An 18,341-nucleotide genomic window follows, 5' to 3' on the forward strand; every position below is an offset into this window, starting at 1 on the left:
GTACAACTTGTTGGAGGTTAGTTTTGTTTTGAGACGGCGCTCTACGTTGAAAGTACAATGGGGCAGTGTCCACGCCAAAGACAAATAGAAGTGGCGGGAGAGCGATTCCTTTATGAAGCAGTTTTTATATATGTAGCTCCATACTGCGAACTTCATTCTTGCGATTGCTGTAAATCAGTTCAACCCAGCTTATGAGATGCACTAGGCACCGCTGCGAAGCATACGAGATTATCGAACCACGATATAAACCCCTCCGTCAGCTCTAAGGTTTGTACCACTAATACTAAACACTAAGCTATCTGGACTCTAAGATATCATGGTTGGGTGATATAGATGAATGATTTGGCTCATTGCACCATACAGAAGAGGAAGGTATGGCCAAATAAGCAGCAAATATAATAGCATCTGAGTTGTTCGTTGTGTATTTGTAATTTATTATTCTTCTATCAATTCGTTTTTATATACATTTCACGGTGTCGATTCTATTTCAAATTTAACAATATCATGACTATCACAAAAGCACAATAAAACATTCCAGCAAAAAGTCGAATAAATTGAAAGGTGTACGTCTTTTCTCCAGAGAACAAGGCAAATCCTAGTAGTAAACCACTCAAACCCCCACTTATATGTGCTGCTAATCCGATTTTTGGTTGCGTGTTAGATTCCTTTATACAATGGAACGTCGTTAGAAGTACATCATTAAGGCATATGACGATCACAGATACAACTCGATAATAACGATATGGCAGTGAAGAAAAATTCTGAAAGAGCAAATGATCTTATTTGAATTATTACATAAAAATAGGAAAATTTTGTGTTCTATTCTAACATCCCTCAATAAATAGGAGTATGTACGTAAACTGAATTTTTGTGTGCAATCATTTCCGAGCATTTTCATTGATTTTACAATATATAGTATGATTAGCACTAGATGTAAAGAGGCTGAGACATATATATGATTATAGTTTGGGAATAAATAAAGGGATAAACAGTGGGTATTACCTTTTTTGGCATCACCATCTTCATCAACGGCGCAACAACCCATATCTGACTTAGGCCTGCCTTAGTAAGGAACTGCAAACACCTGGTTTTGCGCCAAGGACCACTAATTCGATATCCCTAAAAGCTGTCTAGTGTCCTGACCTACGCGATCAGTCCACCTGAGGCTGGGTCTGCCTCGTTTTCTTTTTTTACCGTAAATATTTCCCTTATAGACTTTTCGGGCGGGATCATCCTCACCCATGCGGATGTGGCCCATCGTAACCTGTTGAGCCAGATTTTCTCCACAACCAGACAGCGGTGGAATGATTTATAGATTTCATCGTTATAAGGGCTACGGAATCGTCCATCCTCATGTAGGGGGCAAAAAATTATTATTATATTCCCTCGAACATGGCTAAGAGTTTGCAATTTTCCTTGCTAAGAACCCAGGTTCCCGAGGAATGCATAAGGACTGGCAAGATCATTGGGGAGACGTTTCGGCCGAAACAGTTTTTGCACTATCCGCAGTAAAACAAAAATTAAATGCTATTAGGGAAATGATATCAGGGAAAAATAGAGTATAGTTGGAGTTATTCCATTATGCTAAATCCTATCTGACCTCTCTTGGTGACAGGTCCTGCGACAGGTCGTTAGAAACAAGATGATCGGATTTAGCCACAAGCCTCGGAAAAATGCTAGGGCGTTCACCTCAGTCGACGCGGCAGGACGGGCCCCGATTCTGTCGAGAAACGGGCAAGGATTCTTGTCGCATGAATGGCGTCAGAACGTAAGCAAGTTAGTCCGAACAAAACAAATACGTGTCTGCACGCTAAATATTGGTACCCTAACTGGAAAGATCGAGAAACTTGCAAGAGCCCTTCAAAAAAGGTGTGTTGCTATCTTCAAGAAACCCGATGATCTGGTGCCAAAAGCTGCGTCATTAAATGCGAACCCCGTGAAAATGTCCATAAACTTCTCTATTTTGGTAGCCCGCTCACTCACTATGGTGTTAGCATTGCCATCTCAGAGGATTTCCGTGATTAAAAAAGTCGAACGATTTGATGATCGGCTGATGAAGCTCACCATTATATCAGCTGATCGCACTATTCACTTCTTCACCCCGCACGCATCACAGACAGGTCGACCTGATGCCGAGAAAGATGCCTGCTGGCAACTTCTCGATGAAAAGACTTGTCACGTGCTTGCTGACGACTATGGGGTGAAAAGGCAGATGGTAACAGGTACCATGAGGGAAAGGGGTTTGGAAAGCGCAATGAGGGTGGCGAGCGTATAATCGATTTTGCGGGCACCCATAACGTTGTATTTATGAACACATGGTTCATCAAACGATTGTCTCATCTTCCTACATTTTATATTAAGAACAGTGAAACGCAAATCAACTATATTCTCATAAGACGCCGACATTTTACCACTGTCACTGATTACAAAGCCGTTCCCTATGAGACCACCGGCACCCCAACATCGGCCGTTGCTGCAAATTAAACTACCGATAAAACGGTGTGAGGAACGCACCGGCTCGCGGCGAATTAAATGGTGCCGATTTCGTGAGAGGAAAGAAGAAATGATCGCACTTACGCGGTTACAAACCATTACAAATGTGGAAGAATCGTGGAACCAAATGAAAGACACGATCCACAAAGCGGCCTCTGAAACCATCGGGGTCACCAAGCCGGGTAAGTGATACATCAACCGAGATACTTGGCTTTGGAATGATGATGTTGAAATGAAGGTCCGTGAAAAGAAACGCCTCTACCACAAATTTTACGACGATAAAACGGTGGCCAGTTGGCAAATTTATAAGAATGCCAACCGGGAAGCAAAGAAGCAATCGCTGTCACCCGAGCGGACCATTACAAAAATCTATACGATAAACTGGACACTCGGGATGGCGAGAGAGATCTGAATCGACAAGCCAAAGCCGTAACGAACGTATACAGGATATCGAACACTTCTGTTGCGTTAATGACAAGAACGGCACTTTGCTTACCAGCCGTCGAGCCGCCACGAATAGATGGCGAGAATCCACTGGCATCCTTCACTTCTACAATCATTACCGACATTTGGAGCAGCTCCACCTATCTCTGCAACTGGTGCTCAGAGGTGGCGGAAAGGAAAACCGGACGGCAACCCTGTCGACTGAACCAGAACCAAGTGGCCGAAGAGAACCTCCTCCTGGTGCCACTAATACACCAGGAGACGCTGTATCGCATTGGCTTGCCGGCCTTGATGGAGTAGGCGAATGCTCTCAAGGCCTAATTAGGGCGATCAGACCCAAGTCTGTACGAGGATTCATCTGAAGTGGCAATAGTCACAAAATCTTACCAGAGGTATACTGGTACACTTGGAACCGGGATAGCCTCTGAATTTACATAATTGTATGTTCGTTCAGCTCGGCGTTTTGTGGTTGGCCCTTTAGTGCGAGCTTCATGGGGGTTGTGGTTGTGTTCAAGCGAACAGAGACCTTCGGGTCTCAGCGTGGTGTTGCGTTTCAACACTAGTTCAACCTTAGTTCGGTAGAGATCTTGGTAGATCTTGTTTTCACCAGTATGAATGCTGAGCCATGCACTCGGTATAGACTGGTGCGGTGGGCTCTGATTGTGGTCACAAAATCAATCCGTGTCTTAAGAAGACCGTGGGATTAAGTCCACGAGACAGGTACTCATGTTAAGCCCGGTGGCGTAACTGTCTCTGCAACTGAAGTCGAGGAGGCAATAGAACGAATGAAATCGAGGAAAGTCTCAGGACGGGGCGACATCGCATCTGAGCTCTGACTGGCAAGAAAGTACCACAGTTCCAATATAGAAAAGGAAAGGTAGTCCCCCAGAATGTTCAAATTACCGACCGGTCCACTTACTTTCCCATACCATGAAGATTCCTGAACGGGTTCTTCACAACTGTCTTCGCGAAAACGTTGAAATGACCGTAAATCAAGTTATGGACACCATCACACGGGACATCCAACGTCCAGCGCCCTATACATTGCTTTATGTAGATGATATTATCCTAGCAAATGATTTCGAGCAACTTCTCGAAAAATGGAGTGATCGCTTTATGCAACACTGCCTCAGATTGAGTCTAAATGAAACTGAACTGAACGATTTAAATACCTCGCGTCAACGCTATCAGCCAATGGAGAACTGTGTTATGAAATTGCTCACGCATTAACGCAACCTGGATGAAGTCGCGTTCCACAACTGCTGTTCTTTTTCATCGACGTATCAGCGAACGTCTCAAATTTAAAATTTAGCGCAATGTCGTCCGTCGTGTCGTTCTCTATGATTCTAAGTATTGGCCGACTATAAAGACAATGAACGGCGTCTTGTGGTAATGGAGATTAAGATGTTGTATTGGACAAGTGGCGTAACACGTTTTGATCACATCCGAATTGAGGATGTCTGGGGGTATATGGGGTTGCACCGATCGTGGAAAAATTGCCAGAGGCGTCTTCGATGCTGTGGTCTCGCAATATGCGTTAACAAAAATTTAGTTACCAAGATTGGTCTGAACATCGAAGTCGATGGTAAATGACCAAACGGCAGGCCGAAACAACGGTGGCTTGATACGCTGAATAGGGATTTAAAAGTGTCGAAATTGCATCCAGATCAGACATTTGATAGATCCAAATGGCGAAGCAGATCACGACGAGCTGACCTCGCTTGTGAACGGGACAAAGGCTGAACAAAAAGAAGACTAGCCCTTTGCTACTTTTAAGCTGGAATGGGTAGTAAAGTTTCCCTGGCAAATCAAGGTCTTTGATGGCTTTACGATAGTCGCTTTCGCTGTAGACCTGGAGTTTTGTCTCGTCAACATTGCTTTTTTCGTTGGAACACCATGCAAGTTGTTGCATCTAATTTTCTGGGTTAAGGAATTAACGAACTTGGAACTGTTACGCTTACGTAAGTAGATTGGCGGAGGCTTGGGTAATTTTGTATTTTCAGCAGAATGTCCACTATCTTAATTTTCAGCAGAATCTCCATTGTCTTCATTGGGAAGGATGTTGAATCACTTTTGTGAGTCTTTGTTAGGCTTAAGGCTTCTGAAGTGTTTGAAGGTGACTGGGATGTACCTATCTAATCCTGTCTGAAATAAAAGGAAAAATGCACCAGCTGAGAATCGAATTCGAATCCGTAGGGACCTTGTCTGGACTAAGCTTAGAGTATCGATAACACGGTTGAAGAATAACTGCATGTTCAATTCACGAAAAAATAGACAAAGACAATGGATGATGGTAAAAGATTCGTAGTGAAAGGCACTTTGTTGGGTTTTTGCAATAAATTGTACACCATCACTTTTCATACACGCCGTACTGCACACTGCGCTGTCGTTTTGTTAATTAATTCACTGATTAATAAAGTTAATCACGTTGCAAAGAAGGAACAGGAACACGTCCTTTCACTCCAACTCAAACAGAGCTTGGGAGTAATTGTAGGGATAAACTGTGGGTGTTACTTTTTATGGCCTGGACAAATTATAATGCATTTACTGTGAAACAACATAACCAGGGGCACCTAATACCTCCTTAGTAGCTACCCAAACCTAACATTGCTAACTTGAAAAGCAGAAAGCTATTCACATCACTTCCAATATTACCCATACAAGTTTTGGTTAGACTGTGCTTTCCCGTTAGAACCGAAAATGTGCTAGCATCATAAGAAAGTTTGCTCTATATTTAATAAACATTCTTTACTATTACCCATGCATCTATGTTTATAGGGTGCACGTATATACCCATATATTTCATGCATGGAATTTGAACTAGATGCATGGGCACAGCCAAGAAAAGATATTAGTAAATTATTATTTTGTGCTTCAAAAAATCTTTCAATTGCATCTCTTAATTTCGAAACGTTAGATTACAGGAAATGCCCGCTTAGCATTTCTGTCCGATTATATTGTTTTTTTATTTGAAGCAAATGCTTCCATGCAGGTCATAAAGTATGCTAAATTCATTAATACCATAATCTGTATATTATTAAGGACTTACTAAAACTAAATGTGGTACATGACTTAGAAGCAAGGAGTAAACTCCAGCTGACGATCCAACGATCAATAACTCTCTTTGGAAGATTGAGGTTGCCAGAGATCCGGTAAAAACTCCGCAATTATATATAATGAACACATTGAGATATCCTTGCTCTGTCTCCAGGGCAAACGCAGTTATAACCTACGGAGACAAATTATTAATCAGTTAGAAAGTTCAGAATAACTTTGATATCTACAAACATGTATGCACTTACCTGCAGAAAAATATTCACTACAAGATGCACAGCATCTGAATGTAGCAACGAATATGTGAAAAATCGCCAGATCTCATATTTTTTGTAGGGCGTGTAGATGAGCAGATTAGACAGTCTTTTACTTTGTAAAGCAAATATTGCAATCTACAAAAAGAAAAAAAATATCTAAATTAAATGAACGAGGTACCCATGGCCTCATGGCCCCCAAAGTAAATAGTTAACTTAGAAGCAGCTTAAACAGTTGTTAACCTCGCGCAGGATTTCTTTATTTTCCACATATTTTTCTTTTCTGGAAAGTTTTAGGTATAATTTCGGGAAACTTCCAGAAGCATGAATAGATTGGGAATGAAATTATTTCAATGTAAAATTTACTTAATTTTTTTTTATCCCTAGATAGTACGGAATCACTACTAATCCTCCTCCTCCTGAAAAGCATTTAGAGAGCAATCTTGTTGCTGTTGTTGATTTTTGTTCGATTCTTTATTATCAAGCCAACACAGTTAGTTTAGTTTAGTATGGGGAGCCGCAGCTCTAAGAACTCAGACCTTTGAAAGACCCATTGTACTATCCCCGGAGATCGCCTATTCATCGGCCTCTCGCCGACGGCTTTCGCGAATCTGACAAAAATTTTCGCAGACAGAGAATGGGCAGATTCTTCGTTGAAGAAAACCTTACCAAGGTATCTTCGTCTGAGGTCTGAGGAGGCCGGGCAGCTGCATACGAAGCGCAGGGCCTGATGACAACTCTACCCCACCTGGCTTGATATGTCGTTGCTGTTTAGTGCTGATAATGCTTACCGACGGCCGGAACAGATTCGAATGATGCGACCTCTCAATTTTTGGTCCAAACATTCTACTGCTGCCCATAAAATGGCATAAATTTCCACCTGGAATATGGTCGTAATTTTTTCCGAGGGGTCGGGCCAGTTCTATAATCGGATTTCCCGAGAACACCCCGGTGCCCGATCCGTTTTCTATAACTGACCCGTCGGTGAAGACTATTAAGTCTGCAAACCTAAAAGATTCGTGGCCATTTATCGACCATTCTTCTCTTTTGGTGGTTACGACGGCATATGTCTTTTTGAAGACATATGCACGTCAGGGCACCTGATGTTTGTCAAGAAGTTTCCAGATGGACGCAACCTAAATGCGTTGTTAGCAGCTTTCCTTCTTACCTCGAAATGGATTGGGTGTAAATTTAGAATAGCTTCGTGTGCTACGGTCGGCGTACTACTCATTGCTCCAGTAAACTTAGGCAACCGAACCTATGAATCTGCGACACCAGCTTCCTACTATTAGTTTGAGTCTAGTCTCGGCCACCAGACGATGCACGTATACATCAAAATGGGTTTTATTATCGATGTATACATCCAATGAATCCGTTCCAGTGAAACTCCCCAGGTCTTACCTATCTCTTTCTCAATTTTTGCCGTTAGTTCATGGGGTGCTGTCTTCTTTCTGATAGGCATGTTGGCAGCAGTGAAGTGGCCACACTAGGGATTTATGTATCCCTTATGAACCGATCAACTAGTCTTTCCGGTCCTTTTAGCAGAAAGGAAATTAGACTGATCGGCCTGGTTTGGGAATAAATATTACCTTTATATTACGCCAGCTGGTTGGAATATGAGCGGCAAGCACGAATGTGTAGACTCAGGGCATCCATGCCCTCTGTTACTAGAGCAGGAATAATGCCTTCCGGACCTGTAGACTTGTATCTATGAAACGAGTTAAATGCCCATTTCACTCGTTCCCGTGAAGCTACTTTCCCTCTGCCAATACGCAGGTGAGAATGCGTGAACACTGAAGTCTACTCCACAACAGAGACCTTCATCACACCCATAAAGGGGAATGAATGTAAGCTAGCAACGGAACGGAAGAATACTGCAAACCGTCAATGCTGCACTTTCAAAAAAGCGGGCATGCGCAGAGACCTAACACGAATTTCGTGGAATTTCAGAGACTGAAAACGGAATCACGGGAGAACCAACAGACCTGCGAACTCAAGAAGTACAGGGAGTCACCGAATCAGGCGCGGAAGTTTTACCAACAAGTCAGCAGGGCCGATACTTTTGCCCACAAACCCGAAAAGCCATTTCCATGCAAATATTTCAATTGTACTATAAAAATTCCCTAATATAATATGCACCTTGACTTTTTCTCAGGCTGGTAATATCACATATGTATATTGTTTTCCTTAGCTGGGGCGAATGGGAAGTTACCTGGTCATCAGAAAAGTTTTAGGTAATTTTTTCTTTTGCTGCCGCCGACTTGAAATTTAAAGTTGAAGGTCGAGGTCAGTGATAGCAAAACTTGGGGACTGGGCCGGCTGAGGAAGATGGACCAGTGATCAATTGTACCTAGGGAGTGTGGAAGAGTTAATGGGCATTCGTGCAATCATCGAGAAACGTGAAAGTCACTAGTAAATTGCTGATGTGTAGCTATTAGTTAATAGCGGCTAAGTATATTGGATAGTTCATATATTAGATAATTAATCGGAAGTGGTTCGTAAATTTTTAAATTTAAAATTTATAAACAACTTTCAGAGACTAAGCGCAGTTGGCCAAGGGGTTTCACGGGATGTTGTCAACTGTAATGCCCTCAGTGGAGCTTAATTTGATTTATGTACGTTCGACTTACACGGTGCCAAAAATTAACGTATGTTAATAACAACATTTATTACTGTGCTGACTTTATAAAGATGTTGTGCGTTGTGAGAATTGGAAACGCTTATGCACATCATTCTATTAGGTTGTTGCATATTAAATGGCCGTTTTGGCAATCAAGTGAAGTTAATAGCGATTTTGGTGTGTCACACAGTTGGCGCTGCTGGTGTTGAATATTGAAGTATAAATGCTCCTACATTTAATCAAGGAGTCATTTCAGTTTTGACCATCGTTGGGATAACAGGGAATAGGAAGGAACAAGTCGGGAAACCGGAAGCTTGACGCTTAAGGTATAAAAGGTTTTGTGTTTCCCTATGTGAGGAGCATAACGTAGTTCCCCATTGGCTTATAGCATTGACCCGAGATATTGAAATCGTTCAGTTCTGGGCAGGTTACTGCCATTGCCAGAACTGAGCGATTTAAGTATCTCGAAGGGCAGGTTACTGCCATTGCCAGAACTCAGGGATTTAAATATCTCGAGTCAACGCTATCAGCCAATGGAGAACTGCGTAATGAAATTGTTTCACGCATTAATGCGACCTGGATGAAGTAGCATTCCCCAACTGGTGTTCTTTGTGATCGACGTATCAGCGCACGTCCCAAATCTAAAATTTACTGCAATGTCGTCCGTCTGCCACTCTCTATAGTTCTGAGTGTTGGCCGACTATAAAGGACAATGAACGGTGTCTTGCGGTAATGGGGACGAAGATGTTGCATTGCACTGGTGGCGTGACACGTTTTGATTACGTCTGAAATGAGAATATCCGCGATCGATATGGGTTTGCATCGATCGTGGAAAAACTGCAAGAGAGGCGTTTTCGATGGTGTGGTCACGTAATTCACGCGAACAAGAATTCAACAACCAGTATTGATCAGAACATCGAAAGCAATGGTAAGCAACCAAAAGGCCGGCCAAAACAATGGTGGCTTGATACGATGGATGGGGATTTAAAGGTCTCGCGATTACATCCTGATCAGGCATTTGATAAAATAAAATGACGAAACCGATCATGACGAGCCGACCCCGCTTGTGAACTGAAGGCTGAAGAAAAAGAAAAAGACGTGAGAAGCGACGAGTGCACGACAGCTCCGTGTAATATAGCTAAAAATTCCATTGCCCTCTATTTTCTAGAAAGCGATTTAAATAAATCATTTGATGGAAAGCCCTGTGTTGATAATGATCAACCTCATACGCTTCACGCTCTCAGTTTAATATTATTAGCGAATGAAAACAATTTAACCAGCATCAAATATAAAAAAGGGCTAGGGAGAATTAGATTCTTCTTGAATAGAATTTTAATATTTCACTCGAATGTCAATTATTCTCGTTAATTATGACGTCAGCATCTTATTTGTATGGCTTAGAATGCTGTTAACTAGCACGAAATTGATAAGTTTGAACTGCTATAACTTTCCCACTAATAGTTGGATTTTCATGAAACCTGGCATGTGTATGCACGAGGCTGTCGTCTATGTCGGTGCAAAATTTAGTACACTTAGGATGAACTTAAGGGTAGTTTTTTAGTCTATTTCTAAAAGTTGGTAATATACTATTAGTAAAGTTTTTGAGCAGATACCGGAATGGGACGTCTCTCGAAGATTAGATTTCACATAAGTGTTTTACACAAAACCTTAAAAAGGGCTGCAGATAAATAGATTCTTCATAAATGTGACTTTAATATTCTACGCAAATGTCAATTATTCCGGGTAATTATGACGTCAGCATCTGATTTGCATGGCTTTGGAAGCAGTAAACTCGCGCGAAATTGCTAAGTTTGAATTGCTATAACTTTGGCGTTAATTGCCTGATTTCCATGAAATTTAGCACATATATACAAAATATTGTCCTCTATGCTGGTACAAAATTCCTAGAAGTCCTAGAATGAATTTAAGGGGGGTTTTTCAGTAAATTTCTAAAAAGTAGTAATATACTATTAGTAAGTTTATTTGAGCAGATATCGGAATGGGACATATTTTGAGGCCTAGATTTCATCGAGGCACACCATCCTGATTTTTTTTAGATTTTTAGGTTGGGTAGTTTCTGAAAACGAGTCCTGTCTCACTTCAAGTGCGTACATTTTGACTCCTTACTCACGCACTTTGCAATTTATGCCAAAACTAATGTCATTTTCGGAAAGTACAAATCGAGACCTTTCATTTGATATCCTACACAACTATATCCGGTGAAAAAAATTTGTGAATCCCCCTTTTGCATGTATGGGGAGCCCCCCTTTAAACTCCACCTAAATTTATGCCACTCGCTGTGTGCGTGGGATTTCAAAGTTCCCATCTGTCCACCAAATTTCGTTTGGATCGGTTTAGCCGTTTTGGAGAAAAATGCGTGTGACAGACAGACAGACAGACATTGAATCGATTTTAATAAGGTTTTGTTTTACACAAAACCTTAAAACAAGTCGGGAAACCGGAAGCTGGACGCTTCAGGTACGAAAGGTTTTGTGTATTTCTTAGTATGCAGCACGTAATATATGCATATATTATGTGGGAATATCCACTTTCGGATGATATTGACATTTATAGTCTTGAATTTGCGAAGAAGCGACAACTTTGACGTATTATAACTTTGTTAGTAATAGTGGGATTTCCACCAAACTTGGTAAGATCATGCTCTATATTATACCCTATATTGTTGCGAAATTTCGTGGTCCTAGCATGAATTTAAGGGGGGTTCTGCAGCGAATTACTAAAAATTATAGTAATATACTATTATTAACTTTATTTATACAGATATCAGTGTGGAAGGTATTTCGGAGCCCAGGCACTATATAGTGGCAGCCTCTCAATTTTTTTCAGATTTTTCGGTTGGGTAGTTTCTGAGAATGGCCCCCGTAAAGGAATGGTCACTTTCAACCACCCGCACTCCCCACCTTTCCAACAAATGTAAAAACTAAGACCAGCTTCGAAAAGTACTGGCCGAGACCTTTAATTTGATACCCCACATGACTATATTTGATGAAAAAAAAATTTACACCCTCCTTTTGCATGTATGGGGACCCCCCCCTTAAATTCGTTGTAAAAGCATGTAATTCACTGTATGCGTGAGCGTTCACAGTTCCCAGCTTTCCACCAAATTTGGTGTCAATCGCTGCAACCGTCTCCGAGAAAAATGCGTGTGACGGACAGACAGACAGACAGACAGACAGACAGACAGACAGACGGACAGACAGACAGACAGACAGACAGACAGACAGACAGTAAACCGATTTTAATAAGGTTTTGTGTTTACACAAAACCTTAAAAAGGATGGAAAAGAGCCAAGAACGTATACTTTTTCTGTATGAGTTCAAACTCGGTCATAAAGCGGCGGAGGCGACCAAAAACATTAACAGCCCATTTGGAGCTGATACGGTAAGCGAACGAACCACACGGCGATGGTTCGAAAAATTCCGGTCAAGGCACGTAAAACTTCAAAGTGGGCCACGTGGATATCCAGGACCATCGATGGACAACGACGAGCTGCGTTTGCTAGTCGAATCGGGTCTGTGAGAGACATTGCAGAGAAATTGGGCGTACACTATTCGACAGTTTCGGGGCATTTGCAACAACTTGGAAAGGTGAAAAAGGTCGACAAATGGGTTCCGCATGCCCTTACGGAGCAAAACATGGCGCTTCGAATGGAAATTTGCAGTTCTTTACTCTCCCGCAACAGAAGCGATCCCATTTGGAACAGAATATTATACGGCAATCGTCGTCGATCAGCACAATGGCTAGATGCTGATGAGCCACCGAAGCACATGCCGAAATCGAGCTTCCATCCGAAGAAGGTAATGGAGACTGTTCGGTGGTCTACAGCTGGAGTTATCCACTATTCTTTCTTGGCACTTGGAAAAACGATAAAAGCACAGAAATACTGTGCCCAACTCGAGGAAATGCACCAAAAATTGAGTATTCATCGGCCGAGATTGGTCAACAGAGATGGTGTGATACTCCTTCACGACAATGCACGACCTCATGTTTCCAGAACAACGGTTCAAAAGTTGAACGAATTGCAGTATGAGACTCTGCCTCATCCACCATATTCATTGCACCATTCGCCAACCGACTACCACTTTTTTAAGCATTTGGACAATTTGTTGGCGGAATAATACTTGAGGAAAGAAGAGGTCATCAAAATTGCCTTCAATGAGTTTATCAACCCCTGAAAATTGGACTTCTACTTCTGGTATAAATGCTCTTGAATCTCGCTGGGAGAAGTGTTTTGAATCGACTGGCACTTATTTTGATTAAATAAATAAATTTTTGTAAGCTTTACAGTCGTGTCAAATTTTTGTACAAAAACGGCCATTTCATTTGCAACAACCTAATACGTCGAATATAAAATGGTCCCAGTACATCCAAAAGGGGGGAGGGTTTTGTACATTTTTTATTCCCCAAATATAGCCATGCGGGGTACCAACTGAAAGGCCTTGGTTAGTACTTTCCGAAGTTGGTCCGAGTTTTAACATTTGCTGGAAAGGTGGGGAATGCGGGGGAACGAAAGTGATCATTTCTTTAATAGATTCATTCTCAGAAACTACCCATCCAAAAATTCTGAAAAAAATCGGGAGGCTGCCACTGTATAGGCTCCGAAATACCCTCCATACCGATATCTGTTCAAATAAAGTTAATAATAGTATATTACCATATTTTTAGTATTTGGCTGCAGTACCCCTCTGAAATTTATCCTGGAACCACGAAATTTTGCAGAGTATACTACCGAGCTTCATGGAAATCGCTGTATTACTAACGATCATGGCACTCGAGTTCGGAGTTTTAAACACGCAGGCACATAAAGCTTTGTTAAATGACACGTAGCAGATCGAAGTGCTCAAAGGACCCTACCACGTTTCCGAGCCTGGTTAGCATAGAGCCAAGCAAGCGGGTGTCGATGGAACTCTTCGATCGAGCTTTGGTATTTGCGGGCAGATTTCCGCGGTCAATTCCGTCATCCCTTTAGGTTTTTTGGGACAGCTCTCCCCTCTTGCTCGTCTCCGGTCACTAAGGCTGGCCGTTTGGACAATCGCAGACACATTTTTTCATTATACGTTCAATTGTAAACCCTGTTTGGAATAGATTATTACCTTTATATTATATGATTCTTCTATTTCTCTGGAATGTGATGACCAAGAAGTCGTTGTTCTATACCTTTTTCGGTGATAAAGAGAACAATAAAGTCGTTAATTTTTCTTATTGCTTTGTCATTCATCATTGTTGATAATTTCATTTTACTTGCACTCTCTTTTTGCATCGACCCACACCAGAACAATTGAATTTCCTTCAAACTTTCATTGACCTCTCACGTAAGTGCATATGTGAATTTTGCTTAAGAATTTAATTATGCATTTATCTTTGTCTGTTAATTGATGACGGGAAGACTCGTCTGTTGTGTCATGTAGAATGAGAAAATGTTTAATTTGTCTTTATAATGTAAGGTTGATGGAAATGCGTGTTTATAGTGCGCTAATGATTGATAATCCCAGACACGTATAGGATATTTCGAAAGCAGAGGCATTTTCATTTGCAATTGCATTATAGTGCAGACATGTGGGCCAACAGATGCAAGTGATTGTTTGATATTAATGGAACTAAGTTTACTTTCAGTTTTTACCCAATGTACATATATATCCGACATATGTATGGATACATCTGTGTTTACAAATTTATAATGAAATTTGAGCTCCAATCAAACAAGAAAATATACGGCTGAAAAGCACTTGTTCTTACAGATTTGCGGTTTTCGATAATACGAGTATTGTTCATTCAAGCTTAATGCCATATATAAGGGCTGCAAGTTCAATATTGCACACTCAGAGATAATCGTTTTCCAATATCAAGTTGCATTTTCTTAATCGGAAATTCAAACTGGGTTGACTTTTGTGGTTCAAATCAAACACAATACTAAGCAATACGATAATATATCTGTTCCATTGCATCATATTCACGAAATGATCAAAGTGTAAAAGTCTGGGCTGTAACAAGGAACTCATGCGAAACAAATGGAAATAAGTGAAACGGAGTTTTTCAGTAGTTTTACTCCTCATTGGTATACTGGTCTTATTGGTGTACCACATATCATTGGTATTTTTTGGTTGAATGGTTTTACTTGCATCTATGTATATAGTTTCAGATCCCCCGGGTGCACTTGATTCAGAACCGCCGCCTCCTCACGAGGCGCGGGGATGATTAGATTACTTACACAATGGTCAAGCCCTTGTGGCGCAGCAGGGTTAATAATATTCGAAATTTATTTCGAATGTTGTTAATTTGACTGACAGATGCCACCACCGGTGTTCTCCGCGACGGAGTAGGTCTTCATATGATTAGAAAAAATTGTAAAAAATAATTGAAGTTGGCAGTGAGTTCACAACCGTTCAAGAGTTGCTAGCGTTTTCCAAAACTTGACGCATTCATTTTATGTGTAATTTTACAGTTGAATTATAACAACCTTATCATATTGAGAAAACAGAAATATAATTCACAATACAAGAAAGAAATTTCATCGGTCACTCATTAGAGGCAAATTCGTGCATATTTGAAAATCCTTAAATCCAAATTATTTTCGTGTATGACCTGGCCATCACTACGTGCTAGCTTGGGAGACAGCTATTCTTCATTTCTTGCAAGAAAGTCTCTCTGAGAGGCAATTCTCAATTACCATTAGCCAGGGGGCCTCCATTTTACCTAAAGTTTCTTCAATTTAACCTAAAAGTACCAACGCTTGTCGTTTCGGCAGACAGATCCACGTCAGTTACTAGGAACCTTAGTTCAGGCTCCCCGGAATACCTCCTGTTGCACTGACAGATCATACGCTAGCTTGATTAGCGGGTGGACCGAGTTAATTTGTCTGTGTATCATGTAATCGTAATTTTCATTACCTTCAAGCCCCAGTTTTCTGTAGTACTGCTTTTTCCACGAACGCCGCCACCTCTCAGCCTTGATGAATGTCAGAACTAATAGGGGGCCAATATAGACCCGGATCACAATCTCGTTGGCATGGTGCTCCGAACTCGGATAATAACACTGCCTAGAATCTCCTCTGACAATCAGATGAGAGTTAACACTGAAGTCATCCACAACACAGCCCTTCAAAACACCTATAAGAGGGAAATGGATGCCGCAATAACCGCAGTCAACCGAGATCCAGGAGATGAAGCATCAACAAATGATCTTCACAATTACATGAAGAACATTATAATGAATACGACCACAAACATACTTGGCCCCAGCCGCAAAAAGAGTCGGAATCCCTGGTTTGACAATGAATGTAAGCTAGCAACGGAATAGAAGAATACTGCAATCCAAGTTATGTTGCATTCTCAAAACTCGCAGGCGCGCGGAGATTTTTCGCGAATTCCGGCGAGCGGAGGATCGATTTTATAGAAGGAAAAAAGAAGCCTGGCAGGACCAACAGGTCTGGGGGCATATTGGAGCGATGGGTTGAGTACTTTCATGAACTACTGAAGAACCACAACATCAGCGAGTTGGAGGTCCCGCCAACTGAAGAGGACGGACAAATACTGCCACCACCAAGTATAGAAGAAACAGTCCGTGCAATTCATCGGCTTAAAAATCATAAGTTGCCAGGAGCCGATGGAATTACAGCCGAATTGATTAAATATGGAAGCGACCAATTACGCCAAGTGGTTCACCAACTTGTGGTGAACGTATGGGACTGCGAATCAATGCCTGACGACTGACAAAGAGGCATTATCTGTCTCACACATAAAAAGGGAAATATCACACAGTGCAGCAATTATAGAAGCATCGCGTTGCTGAGTACCATCTATAAGACATTCTCCGCTACCTTTCTTGGCCAGATAGCCCCATTCGCTCAGAACATCATTGGCGCATATAAAAGAGGCTTCACTCCAGGCAAATCAGCAACAGATCAGATTTTCTCTGTGCGGCAAGCGATGGAAAAACTGTTGGAATACCATCTATTCATCGACTTTAAAGCCAGGGTAAAACTGTACACGGCCATCCCGATGAAATTGATAAGACTGACTAAGCTGACCCTGACCAATGTGCGAGGCCAGATAAAAGCAGCAGGATCACTCTCAAGACCATTCGACATCAACAACGGTCTAAGACAAGGGGATGCGTCCTTTTTAACCTGGCCCTGGAGAAAGTGATCCGTGATGCTGATGTAAATGCGATGGGTACGACCCTCTTTAAGTCGAGCCAACTACTGGCCTATGCTGACGATATCGACATCATGGGAAGTACCACCCGAGACGTACAAACTGCCTTTATCCAGATCCAGCAGGCGGCGCGAGATCTTGGGCTGCACATCAATGAGGGCAAGACAAAATATATGGTGGCAACGTCAGCACCGAAAACGAACCAACCAACAACATCAAACCGCACTGGTCAAACAGGAAGAATAAGGATAGGAGAATACAACTTTGAGACCGTTGAGAGTTTCTCCTATCTAGGGTCGAAAATCACAACCGATAACAGCTACGATGATGAAATCCGCGTACGGTTATTGTCAGCCAATAGAGCCTATTTCAGCTTAGAAGAACTGTTCCGCTCGAAAAGTCTCACCATAGGGTCAAATCTCTTACTGTACGAGAGGTCTTGTCAGTCCTCATGTATTCCTCGGAGACTTGGGTTCTTAGCAAGAAAAATTGCAAGAAAAAAACTCATGGCCGCGTTCGAGAGAAGAATCCTCCGATGAATTTTTGGCCCCCTCCATGAGGATGGATGATTCCGTAGTCTACATTACGACGAAATCTATGAGCGATACCATGACTGTTAGGTTCTGGATAAAATCCGGTACCGATGATCCAAATGCATACGGTCATTTTCAAATTGCCCCAATACCCCTCTCAATCGAAGCGGCGAAAAAAGTTATTGCTATTGGTAAAATCCATATCGGCTGAGTGAGCACCCAGCTGCGAGAACATACATCACCTAAGAAGATGGGAGGGAAAGCTGAGTAGAGGGAGTTTGGAGAGGAGTGTGGTCAACTTAATCAAAGATTTTGGAGAAATCGGTGTAAATATCAAGTACCCCCTGTCGTGAATTAAGATATTTAGCAAAGAAATTGGTAAAGACTAGATCGATGTTTCACGCAATCATGCTGCTCTTTCGCTATGAAGTGTCCAACGTGTGCGGTGAGCCAGCCGTTGACGTGTCTCTCGAAGATTTTGAATTAAGAAGAAGAAAGTGGTGGGACGGTAGCTAACACCTTGAGTAGGGTCTCTGCTTTTGAGGATAGGGTAATAAGGGCCTCTTTCTAAAGATGATGAAATATCATTCTTTATGACTTTTCTCGAAGATTATGTATATAGGAAAGGAGGTATATTATTAACAGTTGAGAAGCAAGAGGTTAGGAATCTCATCGGGACCAGGTCCGACATTGGTATCAATATTAACAATAAGGAAGTCAACTGAGGCAGGGATCTGAAGAAGAGTGGTGAGAGATTCGGAGTAGTCTG

General features: G+C 41.7%; 1 protein-coding gene across 1 annotated transcript in view; it reads right to left on the reverse strand.

The window, feature by feature from the left end:
* Positions 1-416: 416 nt before the first annotated feature.
* LOC119651601 (protein rhomboid) overlaps positions 417-18,341 on the reverse strand; it is a 32,989-nt gene continuing 15,064 nt past the window's right edge. Inside the window, exons 2-4 of the mRNA XM_038055250.1 lie at positions 6,240-6,383; positions 5,987-6,166; positions 417-761 (exon numbers count right to left, since the gene is read on the reverse strand). Coding sequence (XP_037911178.1) covers positions 483-761; positions 5,987-6,166; positions 6,240-6,383 — 603 coding nt within the window. The 3' untranslated portion in view covers positions 417-482. The remainder of the gene's footprint in view (positions 762-5,986; positions 6,167-6,239; positions 6,384-18,341) is intronic.

This window comes from Hermetia illucens, chromosome 3 (genome assembly GCF_905115235.1).
Source record: "Hermetia illucens chromosome 3, iHerIll2.2.curated.20191125, whole genome shotgun sequence".
Taxonomy (NCBI): domain Eukaryota; kingdom Metazoa; phylum Arthropoda; class Insecta; order Diptera; family Stratiomyidae; genus Hermetia; species Hermetia illucens.